The sequence below is a fragment of the Pogona vitticeps genome, chromosome 1, assembly GCF_051106095.1.
Source record: "Pogona vitticeps strain Pit_001003342236 chromosome 1, PviZW2.1, whole genome shotgun sequence".
NCBI classification, from domain to species: domain Eukaryota; kingdom Metazoa; phylum Chordata; class Lepidosauria; order Squamata; family Agamidae; genus Pogona; species Pogona vitticeps.
In genome coordinates this window covers 248009411-248025529 of record NC_135783.1, presented here as the reverse complement: position 1 = coordinate 248025529, position 16119 = coordinate 248009411, and the positions used below count along the sequence as shown (strand labels likewise).

Sequence of the window (16119 nt, the reverse complement as noted above, 5' to 3'; positions counted from 1 at the left end):
GGTTGGGGACCACTGCTTTAGATGGATTGTTATGCATTACTGCTCTGACAGGGTCTTTAGTACTACTTGTATTTACCATCTCTCAGAGTGGTATTTGTTTGTCCTCTTTAGCATTTGCATACTTAATGTTTTAGCTTTGATATTGGTTTTTAATAATGTAAGCTGCCTCTTTATACAGTACTCATTATTCTTAGCTTTAAATATTGTCTTTTAATTATGTAAACCACTGTTGTATACTCATTGTTTTCAGCTGTAAATACCTTTCAAGAATGTAAGGTTGCTTTTTAAGGAGAAAGACAGGGTAAAATTTTTCTAAATAAATAAATAGTTTTGTTTAAACTTTTTTTTCAAAAAGTCCTTTTGCTCTCTCTGGTGGTCATTAAAAAAAATAATAGTCAGGTGTTGCATGCAGCCCACCAAGGTTTTTGGGGCCCCTTTTTAAAAACATGCCAGATTTTCCCTGCACATGGATTTTCTTTTTAATGCAAAATAAAGTTTGAATAAATATTTTTAGGGTATGGATATGATGAGGAATCCATTTGGATCCCTGGCCTAGGGGACCATGTGGCGTGTGGGTCACTCTTGTGCTCCTTCAACAGATGGAAGATATCTATTTACAGGAATGTTAGCATGGATTTGATTGCTGAAGCATGCATCCTTGAGGAAATCTCATTGCAGGTAGGAAAATTTGGTAATTACATATTTATTTCCTACAATGTCTAATTTGGCCATTACAGTGGTGCCTCGCTTAACAGCGATAATCCGTTCCAGGAAAATCACAGTTAAGCGAAAACATCGTAAAGCGAAAATAAAAAGCTCATTGAAATGCACTGAAAACCTTTCAATGCGTTCCAATGGGCTTAAAACTCACCGTCCAGCGAAGATCCTCCATACGGCGGCCATTTTCACTGCCTATATAGCAAGGAATCCATCCCTAAACACAGCGGGGAGCCATTTTATTTACCTGGTGGCCATTTTGAAACCGCCGATCAGCTGTTGGAAAATCGTCGTTTTGCAAAGAATCGGTTCCCGATCATCGCAAAGCAAAATTCCCCCATTTAGACCATCGTTTTGCGATCGCAAAAAGATCGTCGTAAAGCAGATTCATTGTAATGCAGGGCAATCGTAAAGCGAGGCACCACTGTACCATATATGGATAAGCAGGGTTAGGCCATTAGCTGACCCCATTGATTACAGTTATACTGTGGCAGAAGTGAAGCCAGATAGTAGGTAACTCTTTCACTTTCATGAGATGCCATTTTTGTAGTGTGTTTTTAAAATGTTACGAATGAGATCTTACCATTGTATTTTTTATTTTATTTTTTTTTGCCTGCAGGTACATGGATCAATCCCTATCTTGTACAAGAATATATCAAATATTTTTGATGAAAGGTTGGGTTTTCTAGTGTAAAAACACTTAGATGTGGGTAACAGACTTAGGTGGATAACGTTTAGGAACCCAGCAGTTTCAATGTATATAGCTGCACATGCATAGGAGTTATTAGGGTGGGTAAGACCTAAATTGGATATTACATCATATGTCTATACCCATACAGATTCTTTATAAACTATTACTAACCAATATACCCAGCTGTGCCTGCCATTTTCTCAGCATTAACACTTCCAACAGCTAGAGCATGGAGAGATTAACTTTAGTCAGGAATGGAGGCATCCAGGCCAGCAGCAGCTTTGCACGGGTAAAGTTTTGCGTTCCATTCCTGACACTTCCTTCCAAAAAGGCTTTGAGGAGCAAAACTGGTAAACCTGTTGAACAGCTGCCACCTGCTTGAAGAAGCAGCCCTTGGCTTGTACAAGGGCAGGGCCAGGGAATTCTGCCAACATGTCTGTGAGGCAACAAGCTCCTCTTGCACCAAAACCTACAGCAGGCACCAACCCTAACCCTGTTTTATCTCAGGATGATGGCGTGCTCTTACCTATCCCAGCTGAGCTTACCTTAACGAGCAGAATCGTGCGGATGCCTGGAGATGAGGAACCACTCACTTAAAAGAAGTTCCGAACTCAATGGAGGAATGCAAAGAGCTGCAATATAACAGCCTGTATCCTAGCAACCAGCACACGGCAACCAGCTGAGGCAACACAACAACACATTCACATTTCTGTGTTCGAGTACAGAGGCCAGATGGATTACAGATGCTTTAACAAGATGCTTCTTGTTTGGATTCCCAAGGTCTGCAGGAAAGGATTGTCCACTTCCCTACCAATGATGCATTTCTGGCATTCAAACTAAAAGGGTTCTCGGTTGATTTTGTTTGTTAGGATAGCAGTGTGCAGAGCTGAACGGTCAACAACAATTTAGAGGTCTGTTTGCTTTGCCTGCTTGCAAAACACGCATGCTTTGAGACATGCACTGAACTGGCATAAAGGAACATGTGCAAAGTTCAGTGCCTTCCACACAACTGCAGCTATATCTGCGCAATGTATTTTAAGTGTGGATTTCAGGATCTGGCGTGGATGAACAGGAATGTAAAAAATCACCACAGTCTCTCACTGTGACGTTTGCCCCTTGTGGCCCGTGTTTGTCTTCCAAACACAGAGCACACGAAGGCAAACCAAACACCTTTTCACACACTGCCACCAGGTGATCACTAAATCAACGTACTTTACTTAGGAAAGATGAAGGTCCATTCAGTTTTCACTTTTTCTTAAAACAGACTTATTAATTACAGATGTTTCTTTAATAATTCTTAAGTGTTTACTTCAGGTTCATCAAGCATCAATATTCTATTTAAATCTCACAGATTACTATTCACTCCTCAGACCTCAGATCTCCCATCTCTCATCTCTCTCTCTCTCTCTAACTCTCTCCCTAACTCTGACTGAACTCTGCCTTTCTAACATCTCTGGTGGCCCCACCTCTCAACCACATCAGCATATGACATGAATAATGCATGGATTATTTAGCATAATAAGGGTGACCGTTACACCCACGTTTTGGAATATGTTTACAGAAATCATTTTGAAATTTCAGAAACTAAAGTGAGGTTGAATAGAGGCTGAGGTTCATTCTACTGTAATTCAGAGGCATGAGATTTCAGTGATCAAAATCCTGTTGAGTAAAATACACCAGCATATTACCAGCAGTCGGATTGCTGGTAATTAAAAAGTTACTGCTTTGATCTCAGGGCTTGCTGAGGTCACCCACAACCAGTCTCATTTTGGGTGAGCCCCAGAATTGTAAAAGACTCTTAAATTACCAGCAATCTCCTCTTTCCAGTGATATCATCACCCTTATGTGGGCATCAACTTAACAGAATTTTGGCCAGTGGGATGAGGTTCCTCTACTGTATTTGCCAAAGATGAAAATATACTTATTTAAGATGCATGACTGTTGCCAAGGTTACAGAATTTGGCTTTACTTAGAATAGCATTTGTGAAATTTAAACTCTGGTACAGAATACTCAGAGCCTATACTATAACTGAAATAAGCCTACTGCAATCAGCTTTTAACAAAGCTTGTGTAAATCCTTCTTCAATAACAAACAGCATTCATAACAGTTATGACACCATGTGGTCATTTCCAGGTAGCGTCACTGAAAGATTAAATGGCTACATAGAAATGTGCAATTTAAATATGACTTTAACATCTCGCATCATACTTTAAAAGCGGGTGGGGAAAAACACTACTAGGGGAATCAAACTATATTTCACATTTTCATACAGTCAACATTTGACAATAGCTTGAAACTACTATTACCCCCAGAAGCTTTCATGAGGTATTTTAAAAGCACTTGCCTTTATAGTATAAGTAACAATAATTCTTAGGGTTGTTGTGGGTTTTTCAGGCTCTTTGGCCGTGTTCTGAAGGTTGTTCTTCCTAACGTTTCGCCAGTCTCTGTGGTCGGGCATCTTCAGAGGACAGAGTGCTGTCCTCTGAAGATGCCGGCCACAGAGACTGGTGAAACGTTAGGAAGAACAACCTTCAGAACACGGCCAGAGCCCGAAAAACCCACAACAACCATTAGATCCTGGCCGTGAAAGCCTTCGTGAATATAATAATTCTTAGTATTAAAGGGTTCTCTAACCAATCATTGAAGGTTAAAAAAGGTAAAGGTTCCCCTTGACAATTCTTGTCCAGTCGTGTTCGACTCTAGGGGGCGGTGCTCATCCCCGTTTTCAAGCCATAGAGCTAGCGTTTTGTCCGAAGATAATCTTCCGTGGTCACATGGCCAGTGCGACTTCGACAGGGAATGGTGTTACCTTCCCACCGAGGTGGTCCCTATTTATCTACTTGCATTTGCATGCTTTCGAACTGCTAGGTTGGCGGGAGCTGGGACAAGCGACGGGCACTCACTCCGTCGTGTGGATTCGATCTTATGACTGCTGGTCTTCTGACCCTGCAGCACAGGCTGCTGTGGTTTAGCCTGCAGCGCCACCACGTCCCTTTTCATTGAAGGTTAGGAGGACTTAAATCTATCCAGCCCATTCTAATGTATATCAGATGCTTTTAGACATAACCAAAAGAAATTCAGTTCTAGAATAAGAAGTGCTTTGCAGTCCAAAGGTGGTGACTCCACCAGACAAGAACATGCTGACACTTGTGAGAATATTTCTGTGTCGAAGATACAGGCCAATATCCTGTTCATGCTTGTGTAAGTATGCCAGGTGTTACACCCAATGACAAAGAATTGTACTTTGCAATTGTGTAATGTGCTGGCACAAGTGTTTGGGGAATAGCACATCTGCCTTAGCACAAGAGCAACTACGTATCATAGGTGCAACCTTGAGTTGCACATGTGTAGTTGCATAATAGGTTTTGGCCATTAGATCATGAGTTATTATTACAATTTTCATGTTTGGGCACCTTTGAAAAGGAATCTTCCTAATATCATACAATACTGAGATCTGCCTAGGAATCCTGGAATTGGGCACGATACAACCAAACACAAATATCTGCCAGTGAAATGAACATACTGTAAAGCTAAAGGTTCCCCTTGACATTTAGTCCAGTCATGTCCGACTTTAGGGCGCGGTGTTCATCCTCGTCTCCAAGTCATAGAGCCAGCGTTTGTCCATAGACAGTTTCTGTGGTCACGTGGCCAGTGCAACCGGACACGGAACGCTGTTACCTTCCCACCATGGTGGTCCCTAGTTATCTATATACCAAACACTTTTTCTGTACCAGTCTCTGTGAGATGGCCAGGAAGTCCGAGGCTGCCCCTGCCTGGGTGCTATCCATCTCAGCAGGGAAGGGAGAGAAACTTGCTGAACTATGGCCTGGCAGGAGCGGGATGGAAAGTGAAATGACAGCCCTGGCTGTGGAGAGTGCGACAGAGGAAGAGGCAGAAAAAGAAGTGAAGGAGACAAAACCATTCAAGAAAGCGGGTAGAGTAGCAGAGAAAGTGACTGAGTGGGCGAAAAGGGCAGGAACAAGGGAGATATATAAGGAAGGGCGCTCAGGGAAGCAGATAGTAGAGGTTGGAGAAGCTGAGATGGAGAGAAAAGGAAAAATCCTACCCTCGGGTGGGAGTGAATTTGGCTTAAAAACCCGTGGACCCACAAATGGGAAAAAATCATGGCACCTAAAGAAGAGGCAGAGAGGAGATGAAAGATGGTTACAAAAAATTATGTCTTGTGTGATACTATTAAAACCAAAACTGTTTGTATTGAATACTATGCCTGAAATTGTAGATAAAGAAATGAGATATTTGATAATACATGTAATTACTGTAGCGAGGATACTATATGGGAAACATTGGAAGAAAGAAGTATCATCTCTTGTGGATACAAAAGATACTGGAAGTGGCAGAGATGGATATACTAACAGAAGCATTAAATGAAAGGTCATTTCAAAAGGGACTCAAAAACTGGGAATGATTTTATAATTGGATTTGAAATATGGATTGGAAAATATAGTTAAAAGAAGGAGAAGGTCCAAGGGAATGAAGAGATTAGTAACTATAGATACTCTGGGGAAAATTGCTAAATGGTTTCTTTTTGTGATCTTACTTTTTAGCATAATTGTGTAAAGTGGATGGAAGAATACTATTTCGCTCTCTGGAATTTTACCCCTTCCCGATCCTTACCTATTCCCCCCCACCCCCTGCACCCCATCACAATTCCTATTCTCATTGAAAACAAATAATAATAATAAAAAGAGACGGTTCCCCAAAAGCCTTCTTGTTGAGATGAAAAAGAGTTGGGAAACCACCTCAGGAAAGAGAAGGCAAGAATAGAAAGAGAGAGAAGGAAGACAGCTCAATAGCAGAGACAGGCTGGGATTGAGAGTGGCAGGAACCTGAACCATGGGTGATCCAGGAGCTGAGAGATGGGAAACCCGGGTACAAGGAAGCCAGAGTGCCCCTGCTGCCAATACCGCCAGGAACGGCATTAATGGCATTTACTCAGAAATGAGTCATGAACAGTTGGATATTTCTTTGTGGACTCTTTATTGGGTAACCAATCCGTTCCTCACCCCTTTTTGTGAGAAGTTGGAACATTCAAGTTGATATTAACAGTTTCTTAGATGTTCTCAAAATAAATGTTGAAAGTCTGAACTACAAAAACTTCCCAACATTTACTGGGGTAAAGGGCAAGTCTGGGGAAGAAGTACCAAAGGCAGGACCTGAACCCTCACAACCCTTTAATTGTATACAATTCTTACTATTTCTTTTCTTAGGGATTCTCATCTTCGGGAAGAAGCACTGACATTTTATTACAGAAAAACAAAACATGGAGAATAATGATGACTCCTAAAAGAATTCATAAAGTTGGAGTAAGTATGAAACAATGCAAAGGAAAGTAAAACACCACTGAGGATAATAGAGTCATCAAAGCATATCCAAAACTGGACGTCTGGAGACAGCCGAACAGGATCAGCGTGAAGTTTCAAGCTACTCCAGATCTGGTTGTCGCAGTCTCTTCTCTCTCTTCCTGTTTTTAGTAAACTCTCTAAGCATCTCCATCACTTCATTCTCAAAGATTTCTGGAGCAGGCTTTGCTTCTTTGGAGAGAAAGAAAGGAAGAGAAAATAGTATAGCACCACTTCCTGAAGATTCTCTGCAGATCTAATACACTCTTCCAAGACCATTTTGCCAGTGAACATTTTTTTAATATTTTAAAAAAATCAAACCTAAAATACAAATTCAATAATGACTACACACAATGGTCATTCTTAATTATATTTAGGAAGGCAATAATTGGTGATATCTGAATACTGTATTGTATCCAATAATTTTTCTAATTTCCTTAAAAACCAGTGCCCATTCTTTCTTTATTTCACATGCCCACCACATATGCATATACAGTGGTGCCTCGCTAGACAGTTACCCCGCATGACAGTTTTTTTTGCTAGACATTGACTTTTTGCGATCGCTATAGCAATTCGCAAAACAGTGGTTCCTATGGGGGAATTTCGCTGAAAAATGTTTGGTCCCTGCTTCGCAAACCGATTTTCACTAGACGACGATTTTGACAGCTCCCTCCGTGCTTGCAAAACAGGTGTTTTTGGGACCTAAGCTTCGCAAGCTAGCGATTTAAACAGCTGGTCGGCGATTCGCAAAGCGGCTTTCCTATGGCCAATCTTCGCTAGACAACGACGATTCTTCCCCATTGGAACGCATTAAACAGGTTTCAATGCATTCCAATGGGGAAATGCTTTTCACTAGACAATGATTTCACTAAACAGCGATTTCAGTGGAACGGATTATCATCTTCTAGTGAGGCACCACTGTACCATATTTTTCCATGTATAAAACAACACTTTTTCCTAAAATCATTAGAGGAAAAATTGAGGGTTGTCTTATACACAGAAGGAGGTGGAGATGGAGGCGAAGGAGCAGCCGTGCTGGGCTGCCTCTCACAGCTGCCCACTGACTGCTGCCGCCAACCAATCACCTCCTCCAGGAGCACTTGTGGGCTCCCTTCAGATGGGGACAAGGCAGCAATGTGAGCTGGAGATGAGCCCCAGCAGTGTTGCTGGAGGAGGTGATTGGGCAGCAGAAGAAGGTGGAGGAGCAGCCGTGCTGGGCCGCCCCTTGTGGCTGCCCACTGACTGCTGCTACCACCACCTGATTATTTCCTCCAGCGGCGGCAGCAGTCAATGGGCAGCCATGAGGGGCGGCCCAGCGCGGCTGTTCCTTTGCCTCCGCCAAGGGTGAAAATTGTGTACATTGGGGTGTCTTATACACAGAAAAATATGGTAAGTCCCTTTTTTTTGCATTTCCAACATTGAGATGGTATATTTTTATTATATTCAGTCATACTGGAGTAAAGTACCATCTCCATACTACCTTATAACAATTTTCTTTAACCCTTATACATATTCTTCATTATTCTTTGTGACTATATCTTGATCGAATCCTCTCTTTTAATCTCTTCCTCAAAGTCCTACTGCTACTGGTTTTTCAACATCGCTTGTTCGAATCTGGAATGTACTAAAATTTTATAAATTACGCTAACTGTTCCTTCTTTTGTTTCCTTCTTTTCTAGTCCACTCTCTCGTTCAACTTTCCATTTGGAGTATATTTAAGCAGGATATTCCCCCAAAATTTCCTTTATAGTATTTAAAGATAAAGATACTTTTTCATCCAACTCTTCATTGTATTTAACCCTTTCTCTATTAATACTTAAAGTTTAAATTTAAGAGTTTTTGGGAAACTCTGGACGTCCACTACTTGTTGCAAAGATAAAACAGGTGGACTCAAAAGATATTTATAATTATCCCGCACTCTACCATAATAATCAGAAAGGAATTAGTTATTCTCTTAATTTTTTCTGCAATTTTTTCTTTTAAAAAGATGCCCTCCATTGTCTCGGGGTATTCTGACATTTCCATTTCCCTCCATATTAGATTTCTATTGTGTACTATAATATCTGGTACATGTCTAAGCTGATTTGTAATGTAATATAATTTAATAGTAGGTAGTCCAAGCCCTCCTTCTTTTTGTGGAATATACACTGTTATGTTCCCATGTGGACTTTGGTCATTTCACCAAGCAAAGGCGCATGCTACATGTCGTTCAGCTGCTACAAGTTGATTAAATCAACTGTGTTCACTATTAATGACAGAGGTCCAGGCAATGTATCATTTAAGAACCAAGTAGAAATTGTTTATTGTTACAAGTGATTAAAGTCCAGTCAATGTCGTTTAGTTGAGAGTTAACGACACTGACTGGACTTCAAGAGAAACAATGGAGAAAACAATTACTGCTCATGAATATTTATAATGAAATTTGCTTGCACCAATAGGAGTTGGTGGGGGCAGGGTTAAATGGGGGAAAAGAAAAGTAGGGAGAGTAGAGTAGGCGGTTGAGAGTGGAGAAAGAAGGTTGTTATTGGTGCAAGCAAATTTCAACATAAATATTCATGAGCAGTAATTGTTTTCTCCATTGTTTCTCTATCCTCATTTCTTTCTTACGGTGTCACATGTGAAGTAACACTTGAAAAATAAGCCCATTTAATATAGCGTTGCATAAATCTTTTAATTCTGGGACAATTTTCGTGAAGGTTTTATAAAACTCTGGGCCTAATCTGTCTGTGTCAGGTGTCTGCTCTACCTTTAACTTATTTATAATAACTTCTATCTCTTCCTCTGTAATTGCTCTCTCTATTGTTTCTCTATCCTCATCTGTTAATACTTTCTTAACATTCTTTTTCATATAGCGAACACTAAATTATAGCCATATTCGAGCATGAAAGCCTGTAGGACTAAAGGGTCCCGGTAGTACAGTGGTGCCTCGCTTAAGGAGCGCACCGTATAACGACAAAATCGCACAGCGATCTCTTTTTTGAGATCGCTAATGCGATCGCTTACCAATGGCCTCTATGGCCAAAACTTGCATTGTGAAGATTGGTAAGCGTTTTGCTTACCGATCTTCGCATTGCGAGGCCAGGAAATCAGCTGTTCGTCGGCTCCAAAATGGCCGCCGCAACCATTTTCACGCCCTGCCCTCGCTTACCAAGGGCACGAAAATGGCAGCGCTATGAGGAAACTTTGCTTAACGGTGAGTATAGAAGCCACTGGAACACATTAAACTAAGTTTAATGTGTTCCAATGGCATTTTGCATCCCATTTAGCGATGTTTCCTCATAGCGAGGGTTAATCCAGAATTGATTAACCTCGCTATGCGGGGCACCACTGTATTGCTAAATCACAACCCTCATCTCACCCGGAAGCTATGTGTGATCAACACAGAGGCTTGCATATATGCTTACCGAATTTCCATGTTCAGTAGCTCTGGTAAGGGCTGCCAAAGTGCAGTCAGTTCAAAACAGTTACAGTGCCTATGTAGATGTTCACTGTGGAGATGCAATGGTTTCCATGACTTCCAAGTGTCGTGGGAACATAGCTTACATTTACCCTTCCATTCCACCACCCTTTCAGCTCTATGTATTTTAGGCTTAAGATCTGAATAGGGCTTATTTGTCAAGTGTTACTTCACATGTGACACCATAAGAAAAGAAAGCATCAACAAATGAAAAATATTTTTATGTCCAGAGGATGGTCTTTAGTAATTACGATACTCTAAATTATTACTAAGAAGAGATACAGTACTTATGCAGACCAATTCTGTTTCTATTATTGAGAAGACAAGTCCCACCAAATTCAAAGAGTTTTACTTCTTCTAAATATATGTAACATTAGATACAATTTCCATCATACTTAAATATATCTAATAAAATCAATGGGAAAAATTGTTCATGGCTAACTTTAAGCCCCAATGTTTTAGTAAGTCAGCTTTAAACAGAACAAAGTCAACTGTAACATTACTGAATGAAAAGCAACCACTAGTATCAGGTTCTTGAAAAGATATACCAAGGTTTCTTTTAAAAAACAAAAATCTGCTCAAATAATATTTGAGATTGCCAGTGCTAGCCTTTGGGGCATATGGACAACCATATGGATTTTCAGCTTATTATAAGAGGTGCCTCTATAGATATTACAGAAGAAATAAAAATCTAAAAATTATACTCTCCCACTGCATGTGTAAAGCAATATTCATGAGACAAAAAAAATAACACCAAGACCTGAAATAACTCAAAATATATTATTTTGCCTTACCTGTTGCCCAGTAGTAGATATCCCAATCATTACTTGGCTCATTTATCAGGCGATCATAAAGGTCCAGCTGTTTTTCATTCATTTGATTAAGATTTTCTTTGGCAAAGAAACTAATAAGAATAGCAACACATAATTAATAGGGAATAGCAAAATAGAAAAAGGTGCTAGTAACATTTCAACAGCCTAGGAGCAAACCATTTATATATGGCTTGGACTTATAAAATTATTAATAGTGTAGAAAAAGTGAATAGCAAGAACAGTTACCCCGTAAAGACAATCGGCACCAGAATCCTCAAAGACAGAAGAAAAGACAGCTAGCTCTACTGAGGTTGGAGGAGTGGAAAAAGTACTACCGTGTTTCCCCAAAAATAAGACAGGGTCTTATATTAATTTATATTCCAAAAAAATGCATTAGGGCTCATTTTCAGGGGATGTTTTATTTTTTTCATATACAACCATCTACATTTATTCAAATACAGTCATGTCTTCTTCTTCTGGTTGCTGCACAATGGTGGAGGGCGGGGTTTCACTTAAATAGGGCTTATTTTTGGTGTAGGGCTTATATTACAAGCATCCTGAAAAATCATACTAGGGCTTATTTTCAGGGAAACAGTATCAGTGAGTAGAGCCAAGTGGAGCAGTAAACGCTCCACTAGGTGGAGCCACAAACTAAGACTTGCAAATGAAAATACCATTCCTGTTCATTCATACACACACATATATGCACACTCTGATTATAATGAATTAATCGGGGAATCTCAGGGTTCATCAGAAGTCTGGATACAACTCTTACCTGGAGAAAACTTTAACCTTGCACCTTGGCCTAAACTATACTTTTTCCCAAAGTGCTAGGTATTTAAAGAATCTGATTATCCCAAAATACAGGCATGTCTTCTTAAGAGCCCGATTTAACTGTCTCCAATCCGCAATTTTAGATGGGTGATATTCTGGCACCCCTTATGAAAAAAGATTGTGCCCTTGTAAGGATAGAGAAATTGAAACCTTGAAGCACGTCCTTTTCGAGTGTAATTTTTACAGAAATGAGCATATCAAATTCCTCAAGCCCATAATGAATGTCTTCCCAGGTAGGACTCTGATTTGGCATACAAAATATTTATTAAGCAACACAAACAAGAAGCCACCAAATCAGTGGTCAAATTCCTTCTCTCTGCTCAAATAATACGAAAAACAATCTTGACCTCTACCTCAGTGATTCTTAACCTTGGGTTACTCAGGTGTTTTTGAACTGCAGCTCCCAGAAACCCCAGCCAGCACAGCTGGTGGTGAAGGCTTCTGGGAGTTGCAGTCCAAAAACACCTGAGTAACCCAAGGTTAAGAATCACTGCTCTACCTAACACCATCATAAAAAAACAAAAATACCAATGCACGGGCAATCTATTTTATCATTTTTCACCGTTTTAGCTGTCTTGAAATGTTTTAATTGCTTCCATTTAGTTTTAATATTACATGTATGTATTTTAAAGGGTCAGAGACTGCAAAATTAAAATTGACTGTATATAACATCAATATTAAAAACAACATATAGGTAATCTATCATTACTTTATACTGTTTTAATTGTCTTGAAATGTTTTAACTGCTTCCACTTATTTTAAATATTATAAATATATTTTAATGGGTCGGAGACGGCAAAATATTGATTGATTGATAACCACATAATTTTAGAAAGAGAAGAGAAGAGACACAAGTGTCATAACGGATGAGCTCCCATCTTCCATCCCTTCCCCGCTAAATACCGTATGTTCCTATGTTTACAGAGAAATCAAAGGAAAACCACTTTACAAGCTTGTTTACCTAGAAGCTAATACTGTACACTTTTATTGACGCAGAGAGGTTATTTTCTGAGGATCATCATACCGAAATTAAGCCCTCCAGTTTGGAGATTCTCCACTGGCTTCCCTTCCCACAGCAATACAATGTGATTATAAATTTTCTTGCCCTCACCCGAGGAGGAGGCCGTTCTCGAGCATGCCCCTCTTGCGGCTCTCGTACAGCAGCCTCGCCCGCTTGGTCTCCAGGGGCTCCTGCGGCCGGGCCTGCCAGGGCGGCAGAGGGATCTCCAGCAGGTCCCGCCCGGAGTCGGAAGGAGCGTCCCCGCGGTAGCCGCATCGGGACAGGCAAAGAGCACGGCCGGGGAGGAGGAAGAGGCGCTGCAAGGCAAGGGAAGAGAAGGACGAAGAGACCCTCGGTCACCGGCCTCGGCGAACACCCCCTTCCCGCCAGCAAACCCTCCCCACCCACCCCCGCCACAGGCTGGCTGACTCACTCGAATCCCCAGCGCCGCCATCTCGGCTCTCTCCTCGGCCGCTCTATCCCTCGCTCCCTACCATAGACATGTGGCTGGTCTGACGGGATGCAGCGTCTACGGAAGCCGCCAGTTTCTCCGTTTCGGGACCCGCGCGGAGAAAAAAAGGGGGGCGGGGCTGCCGCTGCCTCCGCCTGGCGAGCGAGCGAGCAGGTCAGGCGGCGCAGGGTTAGGCCCTCGCTCGGTCGCGGCCCGGTGGGGGGGGAGGCGAGCAAGGGAGCCCAGCCGGGCACTAACTCGACGCCTTCTTCCCTCCCTTCCTCTGGCCCTGCAGTGCGGCTCTTTCTCGCCGGTTCTCTCTGGGGCGCCCCTGAAAATATGTCGGAATGAGTGGACCTCATCGACATCTACGCCGACGAAGAGTTCAACCAGGTGAGGGCCGGGGACAGACCCGCCCGGCGGGGGGAGCGGCCGAGGGGCCTCAGCGCCGGCCGGCCAGCCAGGGGGTGGGGGCGCCCCGGTCAGGCAGAGAGGCTTAAGGCGGGCTGAAGGGCCCGACCTGCGGCGTCTCTTCAGGGCTTCAGCCCTCAGGGAAGCGCCAGATGAAGCTCAGCCTGAGACAGGGCAACCTGCACTCTTGACGCTGACTCGGGCCCCGGGTGCAATGGACTGGTGGTTGGTTGGGTGGTTTGACTGGTTTTTATATCGCCCTTCTGCCTACCGAGGCCACCCTGGGCGGCTTACAAATTCAACAGCATCATTGAACAACCACACAGAACAAATCCCATAAGGAGAGAGACGGCCAGCGGGAACGGGGTGGGTGGAGTGAAAAAGCCAACGGTGTGCCATCATCAGTGTTGTGGCTGGAAAGATGACAATAAAGTTGCTGGGCTTGCTCTTTGGTGTGAATCATTTGAACACCTAAGAAGGTTGCCGGAGGCTCCTCGTGAATGTTCCTTGAAGTACTTCCCAACAATCCTTTGTGGGAAATGGAGGGCTGGAAGGTAGCTCTGAAGTTCGTTAATGTTGGCATTGCAGATGGATTGTTGTTTGGATAGGCATGTCATAGCCAATTCTTCCTCAGCACTTAAAATTTCACCCTGATGCTGGATATTGAAAGTACTGTATTTGAAAGCAGATGAGAAGGAGACAGTAGTTTTCGTATTCGTTTTTTAAATGCTTGTAATTGTCTTGATGTGTAGTGCTCACTTAGTTCCTTCTAAATTTTTGGCAGTAAAACAGCTATTTTTCTGTATTTTGTTTAAAGCTTTAGAAATGGGTTTCAGTATACTCAGCATATGTTCAACATTTCTTTTAAGCTCGGTGTTGAGGATTTTGCTGTGCCAGTGCCATCTGTTTTCCCTTAATTTTGGTAACAAACTGTCATCAGAATAGGCCAGTTATTGATAACACTGCTCAAAACAATCCACTGCAGAGTTTCATCTAACATCTTGTGGGAGTAGTATCTTGGTCCCACCCATTCTGTTTAGAACTGCTGCTGCAAAATAATTGTTACAGAGTAGTTTCAATGGGACGTGGTGGCGCTGCGGGCTAAACCGCAGAAGCCTCTGTGCTGCAAAGTCAGAAGACCAGCAGTTGTAAGATCGAATCCACGCAACGGAGTGAGCGCCCGTCGCTCATCCCTGCCAACTTAGCAGTTCAAAAGCATGTAAATGTGAGTAGATAAATAGATACCACCACGGTGGGAAGGTAACAGTGTTCCATGTCTAGTCGCGCTGGCCACATGACCACAGAAACTGTCTACGGATGAATGCTGGCTCTACGGCTTGGAGATGGGGATGAGCACCGCGCCCTAGAGTTGAACACGACTGGACTAAATGTCAAGGGAAACCTTTACCTTTACCTAGTTTCAATGATATCAGTATTATTGCTGAGATGTTTGGCTAGGAGGTGTAGCAAATGAGCACTGCAACAGTATGTTGTTAGCTTTATATTTCCTTCTTTCTCTTCTAAATTTCTCTTCTTGGGTACATTTGCAGTATTGTCTGTGACCAAACTGTGTACTACACATTTGAATTTTTGTTCACTTATTATTAAAGTTTTTGCTGCCGCTTCTTGTAAGTATTCTGTGTGTGTGCATATCCTGATGCATCAATTGTTTTTTTTTAAGGAAGAAATTCCCTTCTGTTGTTACACAGAGCATATAATAGGATAATTGTGGGCATTACACCATCCACGGAGACTTAGGTTAACGATTTTACTCTCTAGAGCTGTTGCATCTTGCTCCGTTTCTCTGTCATACATGTTTTCCAGTTGTTTCCCCACAACATGTGCTCTGTGGGGTGGACTGTATCCTGGTCTCAGTGACTGAACCATATTAATTAAACATGAGTGACATTCAATCATGTAAACTAGGCTTTCCCCCCCATCAATTAATTTTTTCTAATGTTTTTTAACCACAAACCTATCTATGGTGGTTCCTAAATAGTCATCTTTTTCTTTCTTTTAGGTGACTAGGTAACTGAAACACTCTTAGATAATTCTGTAACTGTAGAACAGGAAAATAGTGATCTTCAAGGTGGATAGTTTCTAGAATCCTTTATGTTGACGATGGATTCCTCAACAAAGAAGTTATTATTTGCTGTTACTGTATTTATATTATTTCTGTTTATTCAGTATTACTCATTGTATTCATTGTCACATACTGAAGTGTAAATTGAATGCTGTCGTACCCATTGGTTAACTGGTTGAGCCTAGTGGGCTTACTTTGCACTTCAGGTTTCTTTAAATATTCTTGCACACTATTCTATTTAGGTGAAAAAATGAGAAGTGTAAAACAGTAAGAAGTCACATAAAACTATGTTCACTAGTGGC

General features: G+C 41.8%; 3 protein-coding genes across 3 annotated transcripts in view; 1 reads left to right on the top strand and 2 right to left on the bottom strand.

The window, feature by feature from the left end:
* Positions 1–2082, bottom strand: part of SAXO4 (stabilizer of axonemal microtubules 4) — a 30638-nt gene extending 28556 nt beyond the window's left edge. The window contains exon 1 of the mRNA XM_020792443.3: positions 1954–2082. The gene's annotated coding sequence lies outside the window, so the exon portion shown is untranslated. The remainder of the gene's footprint in view (positions 1–1953) is intronic.
* A 4306-nt stretch (positions 2083–6388) lies between these two features.
* On the bottom strand, positions 6389–13444 carry LOC110078315 (succinate dehydrogenase assembly factor 2, mitochondrial). Its single transcript, XM_072985517.2, has 4 exons — positions 13306–13444; positions 12984–13189; positions 11021–11130; positions 6389–6961 (listed from the first exon to the last, which is right to left on the bottom strand). The coding sequence occupies exons 1-4, from the start codon at positions 13324–13326 to the stop codon at positions 6852–6854; spliced, it is 447 nt and encodes a 148-aa protein (XP_072841618.2). The 5' UTR covers positions 13327–13444; the 3' UTR covers positions 6389–6851.
* Positions 13393–16119, top strand: part of LOC110078324 (cleavage and polyadenylation specificity factor subunit 7) — a 14307-nt gene continuing 11580 nt past the window's right edge. Inside the window, 1 exon segment of the mRNA XM_072985512.2 lies at positions 13393–13716. Within this exon segment, the coding sequence (XP_072841613.2) occupies positions 13393–13716 (324 nt within the window).